Source organism: Pristis pectinata, chromosome 14 (genome assembly GCF_009764475.1).
Source record: "Pristis pectinata isolate sPriPec2 chromosome 14, sPriPec2.1.pri, whole genome shotgun sequence".
Classification (NCBI taxonomy): domain Eukaryota; kingdom Metazoa; phylum Chordata; class Chondrichthyes; order Rhinopristiformes; family Pristidae; genus Pristis; species Pristis pectinata.
Window position 1 is genome coordinate 27,596,616 of NC_067418.1, and position 18,608 is coordinate 27,615,223.

Sequence of the window (18,608 nt, forward strand, 5' to 3'; positions counted from 1 at the left end):
TGTGTAAATATTTTTCTTAACTCCCCTATAATCCTTTTACCAATTACTTTAAATCTAAGTCCTTGGTCGACAATTTGAAACTTCCGAAATGTCAACAATTCCTTTCGTCCCACAGATGCTGCTTGACCCACTGAGTTCCTTCAGCGGATTGTTTATTGCTCCAGATTCCAGCACCTGCAGTATCTTGTGTCTCCTCTGTCCCTGGTCTTTGACTCCTCAGTTATGGGAACAGGATCTTCCTATTTTATCTACCTAGGGCATTCATAATTTTATACATCTCAATTAAGTTTCTCCTCAGTTTCCTCTGTTTCAAAGAAAACATCCACAGCCTAAAAATGCTTTCTCCCAGCTAAAATTTTCTTATCATCGCAACGTCCACTTAAATCTCCTTTGCACTCTTTCTAGTGCATCACATCTCTTCTGTAACATGGTGACCAGAATGCTACACAGTACTGAAAGCAACCGAATTACAACAATCCATTTTGTTTTTACTTGTTATTGTAATACTTTTTGTGAAATGTAATTAATGGTTCCAGAGTGTGGTCGCCACACTACAGGAAGGATGTGATTGCACTGGAGAGAGTGCAGAGGAAATTTACTGGGATGTTGCCTGGATTGGAGGACTTTCATTATGGGGAGAGAATGGATAGGCAGGGCTTATTTTTCCTGGAGTGAAGGAGGCTGAGGGGTGATCTGAAAGAAGTAAATAAGATGATGAGAGGCATAGATACTGTAGATGATCAATTTTTTTTTCCCATGGCAGGGCTATCAAAAATAAGAGGGCATAGGTTTAAGGTGAGAGGAAGGAGATTTAAAGAGGATCTGAGGGGTAAGTTTTTTTTATACAGAGAATGGTTGCTATCTGTAATTACTATGTTTGAGAGACATTTAGACAGACACTTAAGTAGGCAAGGTATAGAAAGATACAATCCTGATGTGGGCAAATGGGTTTAGTGTAAATGGGCAAAAGGTTGGCATGGATGTGATATGCTGAAAGGTCTGTTTCTGTGCTATACAACTCTGTGGTGCTAGACCATCCAAACACCATCCAAAACAGTTATTGTCTCTAAGATAAACTATCAATTTCTTTGTTATTAGTTATTATTAATGATTAATTCTACCCTGAGAGTTGAGAGCCATGACATTTATTGCCAAAGACTTGTGCTTTTAATGTGTTGGTTTAGCAAAGGTTGAAGTGGGCCATCTAGACTGACCACATGTAATGGAATAGCAGCTTACACAATATATATGTATTATTTTGTTTTTCTTGTGTACACAAAGCTCCAGGTATTTGAAATGTAATTAACATCTCTGAAAAAGATGCAGGGAATGGGTCCAGGTTACAGCATTTACTTTTGTCCATTATTCTGATATGCAGCCTTACTAGAAACAATGTTGTGTCTGTGTGAACATTTTGTACCTGTATATGTATGTTAGGTCTTCCTATACATTAGTCAGTTTAGTAAATCTTAATCTCCTTCTTTGACAGTCTCTCAGGATCGAGGATGAATTGCTTCTACTCCAGTTTTGTGGGTTCTGAGTTGGCTAATGAGGCCAATGCAGGAACTGCAGACTCTTCCACTGGTGGGTGAGAGATGGCTGATGGGGTAAGCAGGTGGATAGTTTGCAAGGTGCTGCATTCCTTCAATGCTTACACAGGGCTTTGTGGCCTCAAGGTTCTCAATACCATCCTGAATATTCCTTTAAGTAGTCACATGCCAGAAATTCCCATGAGTCAGAGGGGATGATTCATTTCTTTAAGGAGCTATTGAGCACATCCTTGAATATTTTTCTCTGTTTGGTAATCTCTTCACATGACAGAGCTTGTTACGTTCTGTTCCACAGTGAAGATCATGTTGACTGTGCCTCTAGGTGGATGTAATTCACACTGCAATTCAGGGAGCCTGATGATGATTTTCCCTGTGACAGACAGCAGGGAGACCCATCTGTAATTACCACAACCAGTCTGCATTCTTGAAGTAAGTCACAATTATGACATCTGAGGTCTCCTGGTATATCCTCCCCTTCCCACACATGATAGATTGGGGATTTGCTACAGAAGGTCTTCACCACAGAGATTTAGGATTTCAGCAGGGATGCCATCTGCTCCTGAGGTCTTGTTACTTGTGCATAGCAGTTGGGACAATCAAAACATAGCAGCTGGGACATCAAATGCATAGCAGTTGGGACAAACAAAGTAACACTGGTATGGCAACATGGAGAAAATACAGAATTTTGCTCTTTGCACTGATTATGCAGGACTCCTATCATCACTTGTGGGGAGGACTGTATGGTTTTCAGCTGGATATGTTCAGCTACAACAGAAGATATTGGATAAGTGGTCTCTTAGCAGAATAGGTTCTGTGACAATTTTTCCTTTATTTTAGTTGTAGCACTAAATAAATCTATTTAAATCAGTTGAAATCATGGTTAATCACATTTTCCCCTTACAGTAAATAAGAATTTGGTTCAATAGAGTTCCTCTATATAATTAAAAGTCACCCCATATCCAATATATGAGATAATGGTATCGTGCTTTTGGTACTATAACCCCAGCTGCAGTTTAACGTTTATCATTGGTACTTGTATTTTTTTAACGTTAGTCTTTTCTAGCTGTTTTAAAAACAAAGATGTATTTTGTGGTATATATCTCTTTGTACCTGCTATTGTTCTGTGATTTTATTTTAGATAGAAAAATAAAACATCTTTTGTATATTAACTGTTCTCTGGAAGTAATAACATATTCCTGTAATTCAGTTAGATTATTTAAAGAGAAATATAAAATTCTGTTCAAACAGTGCTGTGTTCTTAGCTCTGGTCAGTAATGTCAAATGATTCTGGATGCAAATTAAAGTTATTTTACAAGAGTACCATGTGGTTGGTTTAATTAATTTTGGCAATAAATGTAATGACTTGTCTTGAAAGTCAGGAGCAATATTACATACCACAGCCACCACCATTTAATCATTATGTTAGCACAGGACATGTGTCTGAGTTGTACAAAATTGAAAATGCTTGTGACCCCATTATCAGCTGTACTACATCACAGATAATGGGTACTTGAAGATACAGTATATACATTGAAATTCCCACAAAGTTCTGCACTTCTGGGTGGTATTGCAGATGTTATAACTAGCATTATGGGACAAGGCAAAATTGATTTCAGCAACATCTGCTCTCTGTACTAAAGTAATATCACAAGAATAGCATGAGAAAGAAGCAGTTTAAAATTATGGACTAACACCAGTTAGGCCTTTAGTTGACTGGAGACCAAATTGAAATGGGACAGCTTTGTGGAGTCAGCTTATATCGATTCACATTCAATTCAGAACAAATTGTCATTGGTAGCTGTTTTCACCACAGAGTCTAAAGAAAATGATGCAATGCCAAGACATGCACATTTATTGAATAACCCAAGGCTTGATGATGCTCTTACACAAGATAAATTAGATATTCATATGCAGTTAATGTAAGATTAACAGAACTTTCTTTTAGTAAAGTACTTCTGGGGAGTTAAAAAAATGCCAAGGTAATATCTTTTCACTCTTTCACAATATATGTAGGGAAAGAATCTGCATTTATAGCCTGCCTTCCATGTCCACAAAGCAATTTATAGCTTTACAACCACTGAAGTAGAATCACTGACCGATTGTGGTAGCCATAAGTTAAAAGCCATCATAGAATAGAAAGGAGGATAGTGCATTCAATCTTAACAAACATTTTTTGTAGTTTGCAACATACAAAGGTTGTTAATGGTCAGTGAAGCTTTCTGAGAATGTTAAGAAAGTATAAGTAGCAAATCCCCAATTTGATCACATTAATTGAAGAAAGTGTAAATCTCCAGGATTGATTGATCACAGGATTCTGAATTGGATATTGTTTTAAAAAGCCATCAGTGGCAATTAAAACTCTGTAAAATAAATATAACATCAGGCTGGGACCAAACTAGCTTGAGATAAAGAATTGTAACATTCATTTTATCTAAGATGCAGCAATGAAATTGGCACAAAAGAGACACGACCAGCTGGGAGATTAAATAGATGGGATTAATGTAGGATTGGTGTAGAAGGGAGGTTGGTGGTTGGCATAGACTCTGGGCTAAAGGGCCTGTTTCTGTGTTGTGTATCTCCATGGCTCTGAATCTAAACAATAGGTCCATTCTAAGATATCTCCAAAGGCATCTAGGGCATCAACATCAGGCAGAGGAGCTGGCTGTTACTATGATAATAGAGACTGCAGGAGCTTAGGTTAAGACAGTGATGATGCCATGAGACCCATGAAGAGAACAGGATCCTTGTATGATCTGTCAAGAGTAATCATTTCCGTGCTCCTCTTTGATTCAGTAGCAATAACTAAGATGCTACATACTGGTTAAGGTGTAAATGAAGGTGATGCTGTAGCAACCAACAGTCCAGCTGCAGTGAGCTAAAAGTGGCTGAAATGTGTCAGACCTGGACTAAACTGATAAGGTGGAACAGTCTCATTGGAGGAGAAAAGAAGAAATTGGAGGGAGGTGGCTCCTGGAAACAGGATTTAATTCCTTAACAAACCCTTGCATGAGATCCTGGAATCAACACTGGTAAGGAAAGACTGCAGGTTTGGGATTCAGAAAATGCTGGGTACCCCATGTCTGACCAAGACTGATCACCTCATGACTGAGTGCTTGGACATTATCTTGCAAGTGAAAGTTTGAATAAAGCTAGGAAGTATACCTTTCACCAGTTGTCAGTAGTGTGTCTCTAATATAACTGTGAATGTGGTAGAACACTATTGAAGGAAACTCTACACAGCAATAATAAATGACCAGTTCTCTGCACTCCGTCTGTGGTAAGTACATCCTTTCTTAGATAAGGAAATCAAATGTGTATATAATACTCCAGCTGCAGTCTCATCAAAGCCCTGCTCAATTACAATAAGAATTCCTTACTCCTGTAATCAAACCCTCTTGCAATAAAAGTTAGCTTTCCATGTACCTTCCCAATTGGTTGCTGCACCAGCATGTTGGCCTTTAGTGACTTGTGTACAAGCATACCTAGACCCCTTTGAACATCAACACAACTCAACCACTCACTTTTTAACAAATACTCTGCTTTTCTGTTATCAGAACCGAAGCATCACATTTTTCCACAATATATTCCATCTGCCACATTCTTGCCCACTCATTCAGCTTGTCCACTTCTCTTTGAAGTCTCTTCATATTCTCCTCGAAAGTACTCCTAGCTTAACATCCTCAGTAAAGTAAGATATTTTGTCCTCTTGGGCAAGTGAATGATATAGATTGTGAACAGCTAGGGCGGTACCCCATGATTTACAGCTTGCCAACCTGAGAAGGATTCTTTTACTCCCATTCTATGTTGTTGGTCTGATGACCAATGCTCAATCCAGGACAGTACATTACCCCCAATATCATCTGCTCTAACCTTGTTAACCAATCTCCTGTGCAGGACCTTATCAAAAACCTTCTGAAAATTTAAATGCAGCATATTCATAGCCTCCTCTTTATCTATTCTACTAGTCACATCCTCGAAGAACTCCAACAGATTAGTCAAATGTGATTTTGCCTTCATAAATCCATGTTGACTCTGCTCAGTCCTATTATTCTTTTCAAGATGTTCTATTATTTTATCCTTTATCATAGATTTCAGCATTTTCCCTTCCACTGATGTTAGAGGTTTTAAACAACATTGTTAAAAATGTTAAAATGTTATCACATGAAACAATTTAAAACAATAAACTATTCAATTACTTAAGAAGATTGTCATTTAAACATATCCTTTCCCCTCTCAACCATTCATCTCTATTCCACTGAATAAGCTTGCTGTTTCTGCACCAGGATCTAGGGACAGATTCTCCAGCACAACTGTTGGGGATTTAAGATGTTTGTGCTTTGCCAATGGAATCTACGTATCCTCCTCATCCTCTTCTGGTTCTGGTGGTCCTGCTCATTGTGTGTGATATGTTAAGATGATGAGCGAATGCTTGGATCAGGGGGCATTGAGTTTTTGTGGCCATGTAAATCACGATTTAGTATTCTTGCCTGGCACTGTTGCTCTACTCAGTCAATGCTGTTTAGTACCTGGATGTTCTTATTTAACAGGAATGTGGAGATATGTCAACAACACCTCAAGTGGCAAATCACTTATTTGTAAATACAGCTCACTTAACCACCTGGAATGTAATACAACCTCTATGTAAGCATTTCTATTACGAATGTCAAAAAATTCAGTTTCAACGATTTCAAGATTAAAAACATAGAGTAGCCAGATGGTAATGTTCATTCAAAACTATAACCAAACTTTTTATCGCTAATAAGTTATGCAATTATCTCATTAATCAATAAAAGCGCTATTTCTAAGAAGATTGCCAATGGCACATTTTTATAAAGGACCACGCATATTAAGGGCAAGGGTATGTGACTTGCCATCTCAAGCCTGCACTGCCATTTAATAAGATCATGGCTGATCTGATTGTAACCTCAGCTCTGCAATCCCATCTACTCATGGTAACCTTTCACCTCCCTGCTTATTGTACATGTATCTACCCATCTTTGCCTTAAAAAATATTCAAGGATTCTGTTTCCACTGCCCTTGAGTTCCAAAGACTCACAATGCAGAGAGAAAAAAAAATCATCTCATCTCATGCCTTAAGGGGGTGACTCCTTATTTGTAAACAGCGACTTCTAGTTCTAGGTTTTCCTGCAAGAGGAAATATCTTCTCCAAGTCCACCTTATCAAAGATCCTCCAGATCTTTTTGGGTTCAATCAATTCTCATCTCCCTCTTCTAAACTCCAGTAGATACAAGTCCAGTTTGCCCAACCTTTCCTCATACTGTAAGTCACCTCACCTTTTCAAACTTTAATCTAGTAAACCTTCTCTGAACTGCTTCCAATGCATTAATATCCTTCACACAATACTCTAGATGTGGTCTCACAATCAAGTGCCTTTTACTTCATGGAATGCAACAGCAGACAACAGATGGTGAAATCAAAATAGTTATGTGTAAGCATTTTAACTATGGTCTTCATTTGTTTAAAGTGAGTGCTAATCCAATCTAAAATAAACTGCCATGATGTTAATCTATGATAATTGCAAATTATTGACATATTGACAAATATTTGCTTTTAAGTAACTCACTATGCTCCCATTATAAATCACTGAATTACAGGCTTTTGAGAACTATAAACGGTATAAGGATAATGTATGTCAAGCTGTTCCACTTAAAACAAAGCTTTTTAAAACAAATTTGGATATCTGCATAACTATGGTTGGCATTTAAATTTACTTGGTTAACAGGATTGTTTTTTATGGAATGCATACCAAAGATATGGTGTTGGTTAACTGTCATTCAATTTTGCACATTACAGTCGCAATGATTGAAGGCCAAGAAAAGAAGCTGAGCGACTACCACATAAAAACAAACCGCAAAGAGGAGGTATCCTTCATTAAATAATAGCTAAGGAGAGATTTACTTCTTCCTTGTTTGTTCTTGTTGGATCTTGGAAAATACCATTCACTTCTTCACTATTTCTAACAAAAGAGCTTTGAACAACTGATTTGACAAACACGTGGCCTCCTGCTCCAAAGAGAGCCATTGCACCTTTGTTTCCTTGGGATAATTTTTGCCATGTTTGTGTCCTCTAAAATTTTTGCATCCCTGAGCTCCTTTAACAAATTTGCCTGCAGTTGGCTCCCAATTTTTTTGAGCAACTGTAACGTTCACAACAAACTCCATTTTCTTTAGTGATAATCATTTGCTTTTAAAGAGCTTTTCATGGCAGCATCCTCTCACTCACCACTTGTTTCACCATATTTTCAGCCTTACTTGATATCAGACTCTCAGATACTATTGTAGTTACTGGTGCAGTGTAATACAGAGGCCAAGACATAAGCTGAAACTGAAAGCTGCAAAACACCCAGTATGTGTGACCAGCGGCCAGAGTACGGTCACCATCTTCTCAAGGGACTAGGTTATAAACAAGTTCTCCTGCAGAGAATTCAAGTGAGCACTTTGAAGGGGCAGTGATGGATATACACAAGGAATTTCTTGGTGCGTTGTCAGGTCTGCCAGAAGTGTTCAGAAATGTAAGAGGAGTCTGAAACATGGGTATGTGTTCAATGGATTCTTAACCTCTAGCGAAATCTATTACAGATGGTACAGACCAATACAAGTGATACACAACAAGCTCAAAAAAAAGTGTATGTATTTATTTAAGGGGTCTTCATGAACCACTTCTGTAATATTTTATGATTGCTGTTGCAGCTCAGTTAGTAACAGTCACACGACACTATATTTAAAGAAGTAACAACTTAAAAGGTACAATTGTTTACAACCAAAATAATGTATACCACAGGGCCTACAATGTCTATTCTAGCATGGATGTGGTGGTCAACTCACAAGCACACGTGGACAAACTGTGATGGCAATGTTGTAGTTTCTACTGCAGTGCATGTAGCAACCACACAATGTCAAGGTGTTGCAGTGAAAGCTCTGACTGCTACTGTGTAAGGTACACATGGTTCCATGCAAACTCAGCCTGCTGACATCATGGCTGCAGATTACAGTGTGGGCATCAGGCTAACTGGGTGCTAAAGCAATCCACTAATCTGTCCTCCCAACAGATTACCAGGATTACTGGGGCACCCTTGAGATAGAGACTCTGAAACATAAACCTACAGTCCTCTTTCACAAAGAGAGCATTTACCCTGCAGACTTGCTGTTGCCTTTCAACCAGCCAGCCCAGAATGGTGCCAACACTTCTCCTTGGTGACATTATATGAAAACACAGTGTCACTTTCTATTTGTTCACTGAAGTCACCCAGCTCAATTTCGATGCCATCTCTTTTGATCTTTCAGCTGACTCCAAATTGTCAGACAGTTTGCCTGACATCCAGCACAGAATGAATAGAAATTTTCTCAAAATATCAAGACTGAAGCTAAGTCTTCTGTCAAAAACCTGTTCCCCAATCATCAATTCCATCTCTCTTTCAGGCAATTGTCCAAAACTGAATCAGGTTTGCAACCTTGGCATCATGATCTATGGACCATATGCCTGCACCATTATTAAAACCACTTCTGTTATAGTGACCCTGGTCAAGCTTTCCTCAGCTTGTCTGATGCCAAAACTTTCAACCATGCCTTTGTTACCTCCAGGTACTTATTCCAATGTATTCCTGCCCAGCCTCCCTCATGTAAATGAGGTTATCCAAAACTTGCCTGCCTTGTCTCAACTTGCACCAGGTCCTGTTCACTCAGCACACCCTCTGTTTACTGGCCCACACTGGTTCACAGTTAAGTTAAACTGTCAAACTTGTTTTCAAATTTCAATATCACTTGAAACCTCAATATTTCTTTTAAATTCCATAGCAGCTCTGCTCAAATTCTAGCTCCTTAGGAATCCCTGAATGTAATCATTCTACCATTGATGACTGTGTTTTCCCCTATAAATGTCTCCAGAAACTGCTTTTCCCCTCTGTCTATTATCCCATAAAAATTAATTCTATGACCAATCCTTTGGTCATCTGTTCCAATATCACCTTCGGTGGCTTAGCAGAATCTTTTTGTTGGATAATTTTCTGTAAAATATCTTGGGACATTTATGCTACATTAAGGGTGCTATGAAAATGAAAGTAAATGAAAATAAATTTAGTTCCTTATTTCTCTGTCAAATGATAATAAAATTTCACTCAAGCAATATAATTATTTTGTTCCTGCCTCGGCCAACTGCTTATTGGCAATTGGCTCACACCTGTCAGCAGTTCTCTATCTCTGAATATACAAATGCGGCCCAAAAGATAAACCTCTGGAAAAGAGAGTCAAAAGCTTGGAAAAGATATTTCAAATTACAGTGCAATAAACTGCACAAGAAAGTAGATTTCAGCCGCACGAGGAAATTTTCACCCACATGATTCCAATGTGCATTATTCACAAAATGTTCTGCAATAAATTTGTAAGGCTTCTTAAGTACCATCTTATAATCCCAGATCTTTATCAATGAAAGAAGGTTTGGAACCCCATCACTATTCCTCGAATGTTGCTGGATCAAACTCTTAGAATTCCCTATCCATGTACTTTGTAGGTCTGGTCTTTTTGTCCAAGGAATGATACAAGATAAACCAAAAATAAAGTCTTGATTAATAAAAGATTCTTGGAATAAACTACTCAAATAGCAGAAATAAATGCAATTTTGTCAAAAGACTAAAAATATTAATAATTATTGTTCAATTACATATAATGGGACTTCATAAATGTTTTTAGTGCTGTAAACTAAAAGACTGGGCATTAATTTAACTGAGTTAACTCTCTTCAAAATGAATTGTATCTTGGCATTTAACTAAGCCCTTACTTAGCATCCTGTACCCACATTGCACTCTTTCTGATCTTGCCTTTTGTGCCAATGCTTTCACCTCTGTGTAAATTGAACTGCATTTGCATTTGAGCCTAGCTGAAGCAAAAACTTTCTTAGGGAAGGCATATCATTCTGGAATCACTAATGGAAAATTCATCATTTATGATATTCCCAGAGCTCACAGGCAATTGAATCAAATCATCCTTTAGCATTAAGATCACAAATAAAGGAGAGCTAAGTAATGGTATAGAAAAGAATATCATATTTCATATTATGAATTAGAGGCTCAAACATCAGACTGGTCCAGGCATTTCCTACTTATTTTTGTGGAATGTTATTTTGAGATGTGAAAGTGGCTGCTTAAATTATTCCATCTGACACATTATTAGTAAGATTAGTATGCAGTGTTCATGGAAAGATCAATGCATGTATCAGCTAATATTCACCTGCAGAGGACTGCAGATAATTCATATAAAAATCTAATAATAAAATACTCAAATCCATTTAAATAAATGGAAATTAAGGGCAAGGAAGAATATTAAATTACTTATTAATTATGATGTTTGCAGTAGCCTTTATAATTATTTAAGAGTGTGCTAAGTGTTTAGGCTGATTATTTATTACATTTTAAACATTTTAACTATTTTATATAAATAATTTCTGAATATATCTAAATCAGGGAAATTCAGATGTATTGTAAAATCTCAGTAGCCAGCAAACCTAGGGCCATGGCTTTGCTAAGTATTTGTCAGTTTAGCGGTGGAGGGTTAGGGATAGAGCTGGACTTCTTTTAGTTCACTCATGTGACCCAATTAAATTGTAAGAGACCTTGCCACCACAAAACTGCCACACACTTCTGTGAACCTCAGCAGTGAATGCTGGTGATGAGCTGCACTCAGCAAATTCCAGATCCACCATGTCCTTGCATATTAGCAAGCAAACTTGCTCAATTTTCCCACTATAACTTTGTTCTCCATTTTGACACTATTTTGCAACCTAAGCGTACAATTTTCACAATTTTACACTATTCATTGGGCAGACAGACCAGGAAAGACCAAATGAGAAATTAAGTTAAAATTGATACATTGTAGCAGCTAGCTACACACCACGAAATGAAGATACAGAGTCGCTCGTTTCGAAATCAGAGGTCGAATGCCGACCCGGGGCGCGATGCGCCTTTAATAGCCGAAAACTTCCCGCGCTACAGTTCCCGCGCTGACGTCACGCGCGGGTCACCTGACCTTCCTGCGCACGGGCTTTCCCAGCCCAATGCTGGGGAAGAAGGAGGGCCTCGTGCCATCTTGGATCGGGGCCTCCGACAACATCGCGATGTGGGGAGCCGGTTCGATGCCAGTGCGGTGAGTCACTACAACATAAGCTTTTCTTTAAAAAAAAGCCCTGTCTTACCAGGATTAAATTCAGCCTCAGTGGAGTGCTGGACAATTATACTGATGTTTAAGTTCCTTTCAGCTGAGCAACATCTACATTTATTCAATATCCATTCATGTGCATTAACTTACTTCCTGATGTGTGCACATCATTTGAGGACAGCGATGGGTTATGAAAGGTTTGCTGGCCTGCAAATAGGACTCATGTACAAATAATTGTAATTTGGCTTAATAGAGACAACATTCTTGATACTGTATTGCAGCCATGACTCCATCAGGAGGGAAGGGAAGAGAAAAGAAGAAAATTGGGAAGGAGAGCAGATAAGTTTTATTGCTAAGCATCCCGCACAGCAAAACTGAAAATGTTGATTACTCGGTTTGAAGGAAAATGGTAAAGGAAGACATTCAGGTACAGTTGTCATAGCAACCTGGGATAACTGGGTCACCAGCATGACATTGTTATAATTGATATAGCAGCAGACAGCAATAACCATGGGTCTCCAGCTACTGCTCTTTTAAAAAAAGTCATACGTGATTTCTCTGTAAAATTTGTTATCAGTAAAGTACTGATATTTAAAGTATTGCTTATTTAAGGACGCCAACAATTTTCAATTACATAACATTTCTAATATAATTAAAGATTTGCAAAATATTCAATATAGAATGGTTGTTCTCTAGAAAGTGTATAATCAACTACATGTTCCATTCAGCTGGAATGTCAAGAGGTTTAAAAAGTCAGAGGATTGGAGGAGATACTTGCCTGACTCTATGTATAAGCTGAGAAAATAAGGCTGTAAAATGCTGTCGGAACTCTTTTAGATTCTCATCATAAACTTTGTTAGAAGACAGGCTGAACCATGAAGGAGAATGTCAGAAATTTGATTACATAAAATTGGGGCCATTTTTGGGAGTTTCTTGATTGAAACACTGTATACCCTTTTACATTGCAAGAGGAGGTGGGAATGGCCTCCCCACGAGAGCTTGATTTTAAACTGGATTGATGTGCTTCAATCATTAGCCGTAATTCTGGTTAACTTTCCCCCACCTACGTCAAAGCTATTGAAATTAGTCGCAGGGTTATGTTCTCACAACACACCTGTACCAATCCAACCTGTGATGTTATAATCTGCATCGTTTATTAGTGTACGGAAGAGTCCTCCATTTGGTAATGCCATTTTAGGTAATATTCATATTATCTTTTGAATTTAGATTATACAGAAATCTTCTCAGATCAGTATTTTTTTTCTAATCATGACGCTGGCATTTTAAGCTTACATGGAGTAGGATATATTGTGTAGACTTTATTTCTACAAATTATTGCATGTAAACTACTTTTAAGATAGTTACAGAAAAACAAACTGGGATTATTGCAAGTGCTGTTGATAAATGAAAACGCTGCATAAAAATGAGGATCTGCCAAAGACTTTTCCAGAATCCATATTTGCTTTTCATGTTTTATGTTCTGTAAGCTATCAGAAAATATAGTAAAATATTAACATATTAGTATATAAATTATTTGTGTTAGTTTGAGGTGTTTAATTATTTTGCTAATTTTTTTCTTGAGAATTTGCAATCACTACAATTATATGCCAGAATTAAATACAAAAGGAAAAGTATGAAAAAACTTGGGGAAAAGAGCAGTTTACATTAGCAAAGGCATGATAAAACAAATGTATTCCTCCCTGAGCTGCCATTTCTATGAATCAAAGTAATAATCCTATTCTAGGGTGGCTTCTAATTTGTATTCAGTGCAATGTGAACAATTCTCAGATATGATGCTACATCTGTTCTTCTCAGCTTTATATTACTAATGAGAAAAGCTTGCACTTATGACTCAGAATATTTCTCACTTATACATGCTTCTTGCCTTGTATTTTAAGTGGAGCAACTCCAGTCCACACTGGATATAACTTAAACACAAAATGACATTAGTTACAGCCTGCACAAATGCTTTGTAACATCACTCACTCAACTAATTCTGGGATATTAGTTAGAAAGTTATAAAATTTTGACCAAGCAGAGAAGGAATGGCAATAATATGTCAGGATGGTACTTGACTTGGAAGTGAACTTGGAGATGGTGGTGTTTCAAAGTGCCTGTTAGCCTATCTATGGTAAAGATTATGCATTTTAGAGAGACTGTCAAAGAAGCTATGATGAGTTGCTACAATGGATCTTGAGAATAATATGCACAGCAGGCATAGTGGGATGGTGCCGCTCAAGTGAACTATTTTATCCTGGATGACATTAAGCTTCTTTACTGTTGACTCAATCAGGCAAGTGCAGACTACTACATTCCCAATTTGTGCCTTATAGATGGTAGATCAGTTTGGGCTAGCAAGAGGTGAGCTACTTGTCACAGAACATGCAGCCTCTGAGCTATTATTAATATGGCTGGGTCCAATTAAGTTTTTGATCAACATCACCTTCTAGGATAATGGTGGTGGGGAAAGTTTGAAATGGTAAAACTATGCAATATCAAGGCAAAAAGTTTAGACTTTCCTAGATGGAGATGGGAATTTCCTAGAATATGTGCAAGATGAATGTTACTTAGCATATGGTTGCTTAGCTCAGTCCACAGTATGCTGCTTCCACTGTTTAACATTCATATTTCCAGCTGTTATTTGCTCCGTGGCATTTGCACATTACTTTAAAGTACACCTGGTGCTGTTCTAGGATTGCTCTTCTCTGATTGTCATCATCAAGGGTTGGTCCTCAGTTATAATGATAGAGTGATTTGGTGGCCATAACATGAGCTGCTGTGCTAACAATCTGCAGTGCTGCGTTTAGCATCTGTGGCTATCGAGTAAAAGAGAATTGGCCTCACTCTGACTTCTTTTCATTTCCCTGTTGGGCAGCACAAGTATGAAAGTCCCTGCATTATTGTTATAATTACCAGTAAGACGAAATTGTGCAGGGATTTGCTCAGAGAAACACGTCTCCACAATGTCTTTACAACAGAAGGAAGAGGTGAATATTGCAGAAAAAATGTTTGATTGGAGGAGGACTTAATAAAATGTACTGGTTATTTAATCAGAAATAAAAGAGTTCCTTCTGTATAACAAAAAACATTAACGCTTTGCCAACTGTAGGAATCACTGCAAATGGAGAACAAGTCCATGGCTGCAAAATGCCATCCAGTGGCCTAGCAGAGAACTGCAAAAATTGAAAAAAGGTGCAAGAACCTTAAGAGTTGAAATATGTCATTGAAAGGAATAAAGGCTATAAAATATTTCATGTTGCATTTTGGAGTATAAGAAAGGACTGTAAATCCTACTCATCTGATACCCAAAATAACATGAACTTCAGTGAATCCAACTACTATATATTAGTTGTTTGAAAAATTACAAGTGTTCTTACGTCTTTTGTTCTGCTTTTAAAACAAAAGACCACGCAAGGTTTCAAGAGCTACACCCTTAAATTTCCTACCTAACATAAATTAGCTTTCTGTCCCTGTGTAGGTGAAATTAAATTTCCAAATCTCACCTTAACTCTATACTTCACTACCAAACACATATTCATGTGATTAAGTGCTTTGATAAGTTCGTTATGGCTAGAATTAACCCTTGCCCGAGCAAGGACCTGAACCCACTGCAGTTCGCCTATCGCCATAACAGGTCTACAGTAGATGCTATTTCACCGGCTCTCCACTCTGCTTTGGAGCACCTAGACAACAGCAAAGCATACACCAAGCTACTGTTTATAGATTATAGCTCAGCATTCAACAACATCATTCCCTCAATACTATTAACCAAGCTTCAAAACCTGGGACCCTGTACGTCCCTCTGCAACTGGATCCCTAAAAACAATATCTGGTCTAATCTGTGAATCTAACATTACTTTTATCACCTACTCTGATCCACAGAAATTGAGTGGAAACAATAATCCTCGACCTCAAGATCCGAGAGATCGCAACAGCTCAATAAGATACAGTTTTAATGATCAGACACCTGTTTAAATAAATTAGACCATGGTTATGATTAATAACTTCGATAAATAAATCTCACGTGAATCCGATTGGTTCCTAATTTGAGAGAAGCGATTGATTTTCAAACAAACCACCGTTAGGAATAACAACTTACTCCGGACCTCAAAGCGTGTGACACAGCTGGCGCAAACAGCAATATGAAATAAGCAGCGCCCTCGCTTATTTTTGCCCCAAACGAAAATAACAAAACAGAACAAATAAAAGATGAATGGACAACGTGCCCATTGCTAACGCGGGGGGCGATAATTATTTTCTGATTGCAGTCACCCGCCTCGGAACGCAGATGCTGGTATCGCTCATGCTGCTCCCGGGGAGGGCGTGACGAGTGACGGACCAACCCGTGGTGCCGGGAGCTATTGATCTGCGGGTCAGCCTCAGGTTACCCGGGAAACGTCGTCTCCTGGAGACTGAGCCGTGACAACGGTGGAGACAAGAGGGGCGGAGGAATGGCGAGAGGCTGCGGGCTCGGTTTGTTCCTGCTGCCGCTGCTGTGTCTGATCATGCTGACGAGGAGCGAAGAGAACGAGGTAGGGAGTGAGGAGAAGGGCCGGGCCCTGGCCTGGGTCTGGTTCTGGGCCCCGGGCTCCCCTGCTTTCCCTGGACGGCGGCTCGGCTCGGCTCCTCCCTGAGCCGATGCTGCTGGATGGAGAGCACAGAGAAACCTCCTGCAAAACTCGGGAATCTGAAATAAGAACAGAAGTGCCGGAGATATTGAGCTGGTCTGACATTATCTGGAAAGAGGAAAACAGTTAACTTTATAGGTCGATGCCCTTCATTAAAACTTTTCAACGGCTCATTAGCCGAAGGTGAACTGAAGGTGTTAACGGGAACAGATTGTACCGTGTGGTTTGCAGGTCTGCGTTCCGAGCAACAATACTGGTTTTGTTCTGCTTTCTAAATGCGACACATTCTTATCAGATACTTAACCCACTTCCTTATTTTTGAATGGTTCACAGGTCATGTCGCTGAGCTGTTTCCGGCCATGAATGCCGATGTTGACAACTCTCCAAATTGATTCTTTTTTAACATCTGATTCTGTTTTTAATTTGAGATTCATTGGTGCGATTGTGCGCTTCACTGATTTCTGTCGTTACATAAATCATCCCGTGATCTTTGAAAGTTCAAACTACTACGGGAAACGCCAAGCAGGGACTGAATGTACACCTTGTAAAAGTTTGAAGAATGGGACATTTTGACTGGCCTTGATGTTTGTTCCACCGTCTTTCTGGTAGATTGTTGTAAACAAAATCTTTGAAAGGATATTTTTCAGTAATACGAGCATAAGATTGATTAAATACTACAGTGATCGGGATGTGAGGGGAGTCAATGTGTGTTTTATTTAATCTTTTTATTGCATGAGTCTTTTAGTACATTTTTTCTTTCAATTTTTAGTTTGTTGTGTTTGTGATTTTCCCCTCTTTCCCCCTCCCTTCCCCCCCCCCCCCCCCCCGTTATATCCTTATTTCATAATCTCAATGCTCATGCAGCCCTTTTTGATTTAAGGCATAGGTTGATCTATCATTGATTATTTTGCCTCTCCTTAGGTGAGAACCGTTCATGTTTCTCTTCCATGGATTCTGCCTCATCTGAGTGTTTCTAGCATTTTCAGTTTTTATTTCTGATTTCTAGCATTTGTAGTTTCATGATTTCTGAGAATTAATCAAAACCTAATCAAGTCTCCCAGCATCATTAATACTAAAGACTACTGCAAATTAGTGTCATAGAGTTGAATAGTTACTCAGCATGGAAACAGGCCCTTTGGCCCAATTTGTACATGCCAACAAGGTTCCTCATTTGAGCTAGTCCCATTTACCTGCATTTGGCCCATATCCCTCAAAGCCTTCCTTATCCATGTACCTGTCTAAATGTATTTTAAACGTTGTAATTGTACCCACCTTTACCATTTCCTCTCGCAGCTCGTTACAAGCACTCACCACCCTCTTCGTGAAAAAACTTGCCCCTCAGGTCCCCTTTAAATCTATACCCTGTCACCATAAACCCCCGCCCTCTTGTTTTAGTCTCCACTACCCTTGGAAAATTATGGGAAGGCTTTGGATTTACAGGTTTTGGAAAGCTTGCTGTAAAAACAGAAAATGCTGGAAACACTCGACAGGTCAAGCAGCGTCCATGAAAAGAGATGGTTCACCTTTCAAGTCCTAGATTCTTTGGCAGAACTGGGAAAAAGAGAAAACCTGTTAGTTTTCAGTATCAAAGAAGGTGGAGTAGGGACATATAGAACAAAGGGAATATATTTGATAGGGTGAGACCAAATGACTCAAAGTCGCAATTGGATATGGTCAGTTCTGATGCAGACAGAAAGAGAGTGATTTACGTAAAATTGGAGAATTTGATACTGAATCTGGAAAGTCTGCCATCTTGAGATAGAAGATTGTGTTGTAACAGTGCAGGGAGCCATAGACAGTAAGGTCAGAGTGGAATGGGGAATTAAAGTGGCAGACGACCGAAAGCTCAGGATCACTCCTGTGGACTGAACTTGGGTGCTCTGCAAAGCCATTACCCAATCTGTGTTTGGTTCCTCCATCGTAGAGAAGACCACATTATAAATTCCAAATGCAGTACACTAGATTGGAAGAGGTGCAAATGAATCGCAGCTTCACCTGGGAAAAATTATTTTGGGTCTCTGGACGGTGGGAAGGAATAAGGTAAAAGGGCAGGTGTTGCATTTTCTGCAGTTGCATGGAAGAGTGTCATGCCATGGGGAGTGGTTGATGGAGATGGAAGAGTGAAGCAGAGAGTTGCAAAGGAAGGGATCCCTTCTAAATGCTGAGGCGAGAGAAATATGTCTGGTGAAGGAATCTTGTTGGACTGACAAAAATTGCAAAGGATGATCTGTTGAATGCAGAGGCTGGTGGGATGAAAGGTGAGG

The 18,608-nt window shown here is 38.9% G+C and overlaps 1 protein-coding gene across 1 annotated transcript in view; it reads left to right on the forward strand.

Moving 5' to 3' along the window:
- Positions 1–15,947: 15,947 nt before the first annotated feature.
- tmem9b (TMEM9 domain family, member B) overlaps positions 15,948–18,608 on the forward strand; it is a 41,693-nt gene continuing 39,032 nt past the window's right edge. Inside the window, exon 1 of the mRNA XM_052029508.1 lies at positions 15,948–16,248. Coding sequence (XP_051885468.1) covers positions 16,168–16,248 — 81 coding nt within the window. The 5' untranslated portion in view covers positions 15,948–16,167. The remainder of the gene's footprint in view (positions 16,249–18,608) is intronic.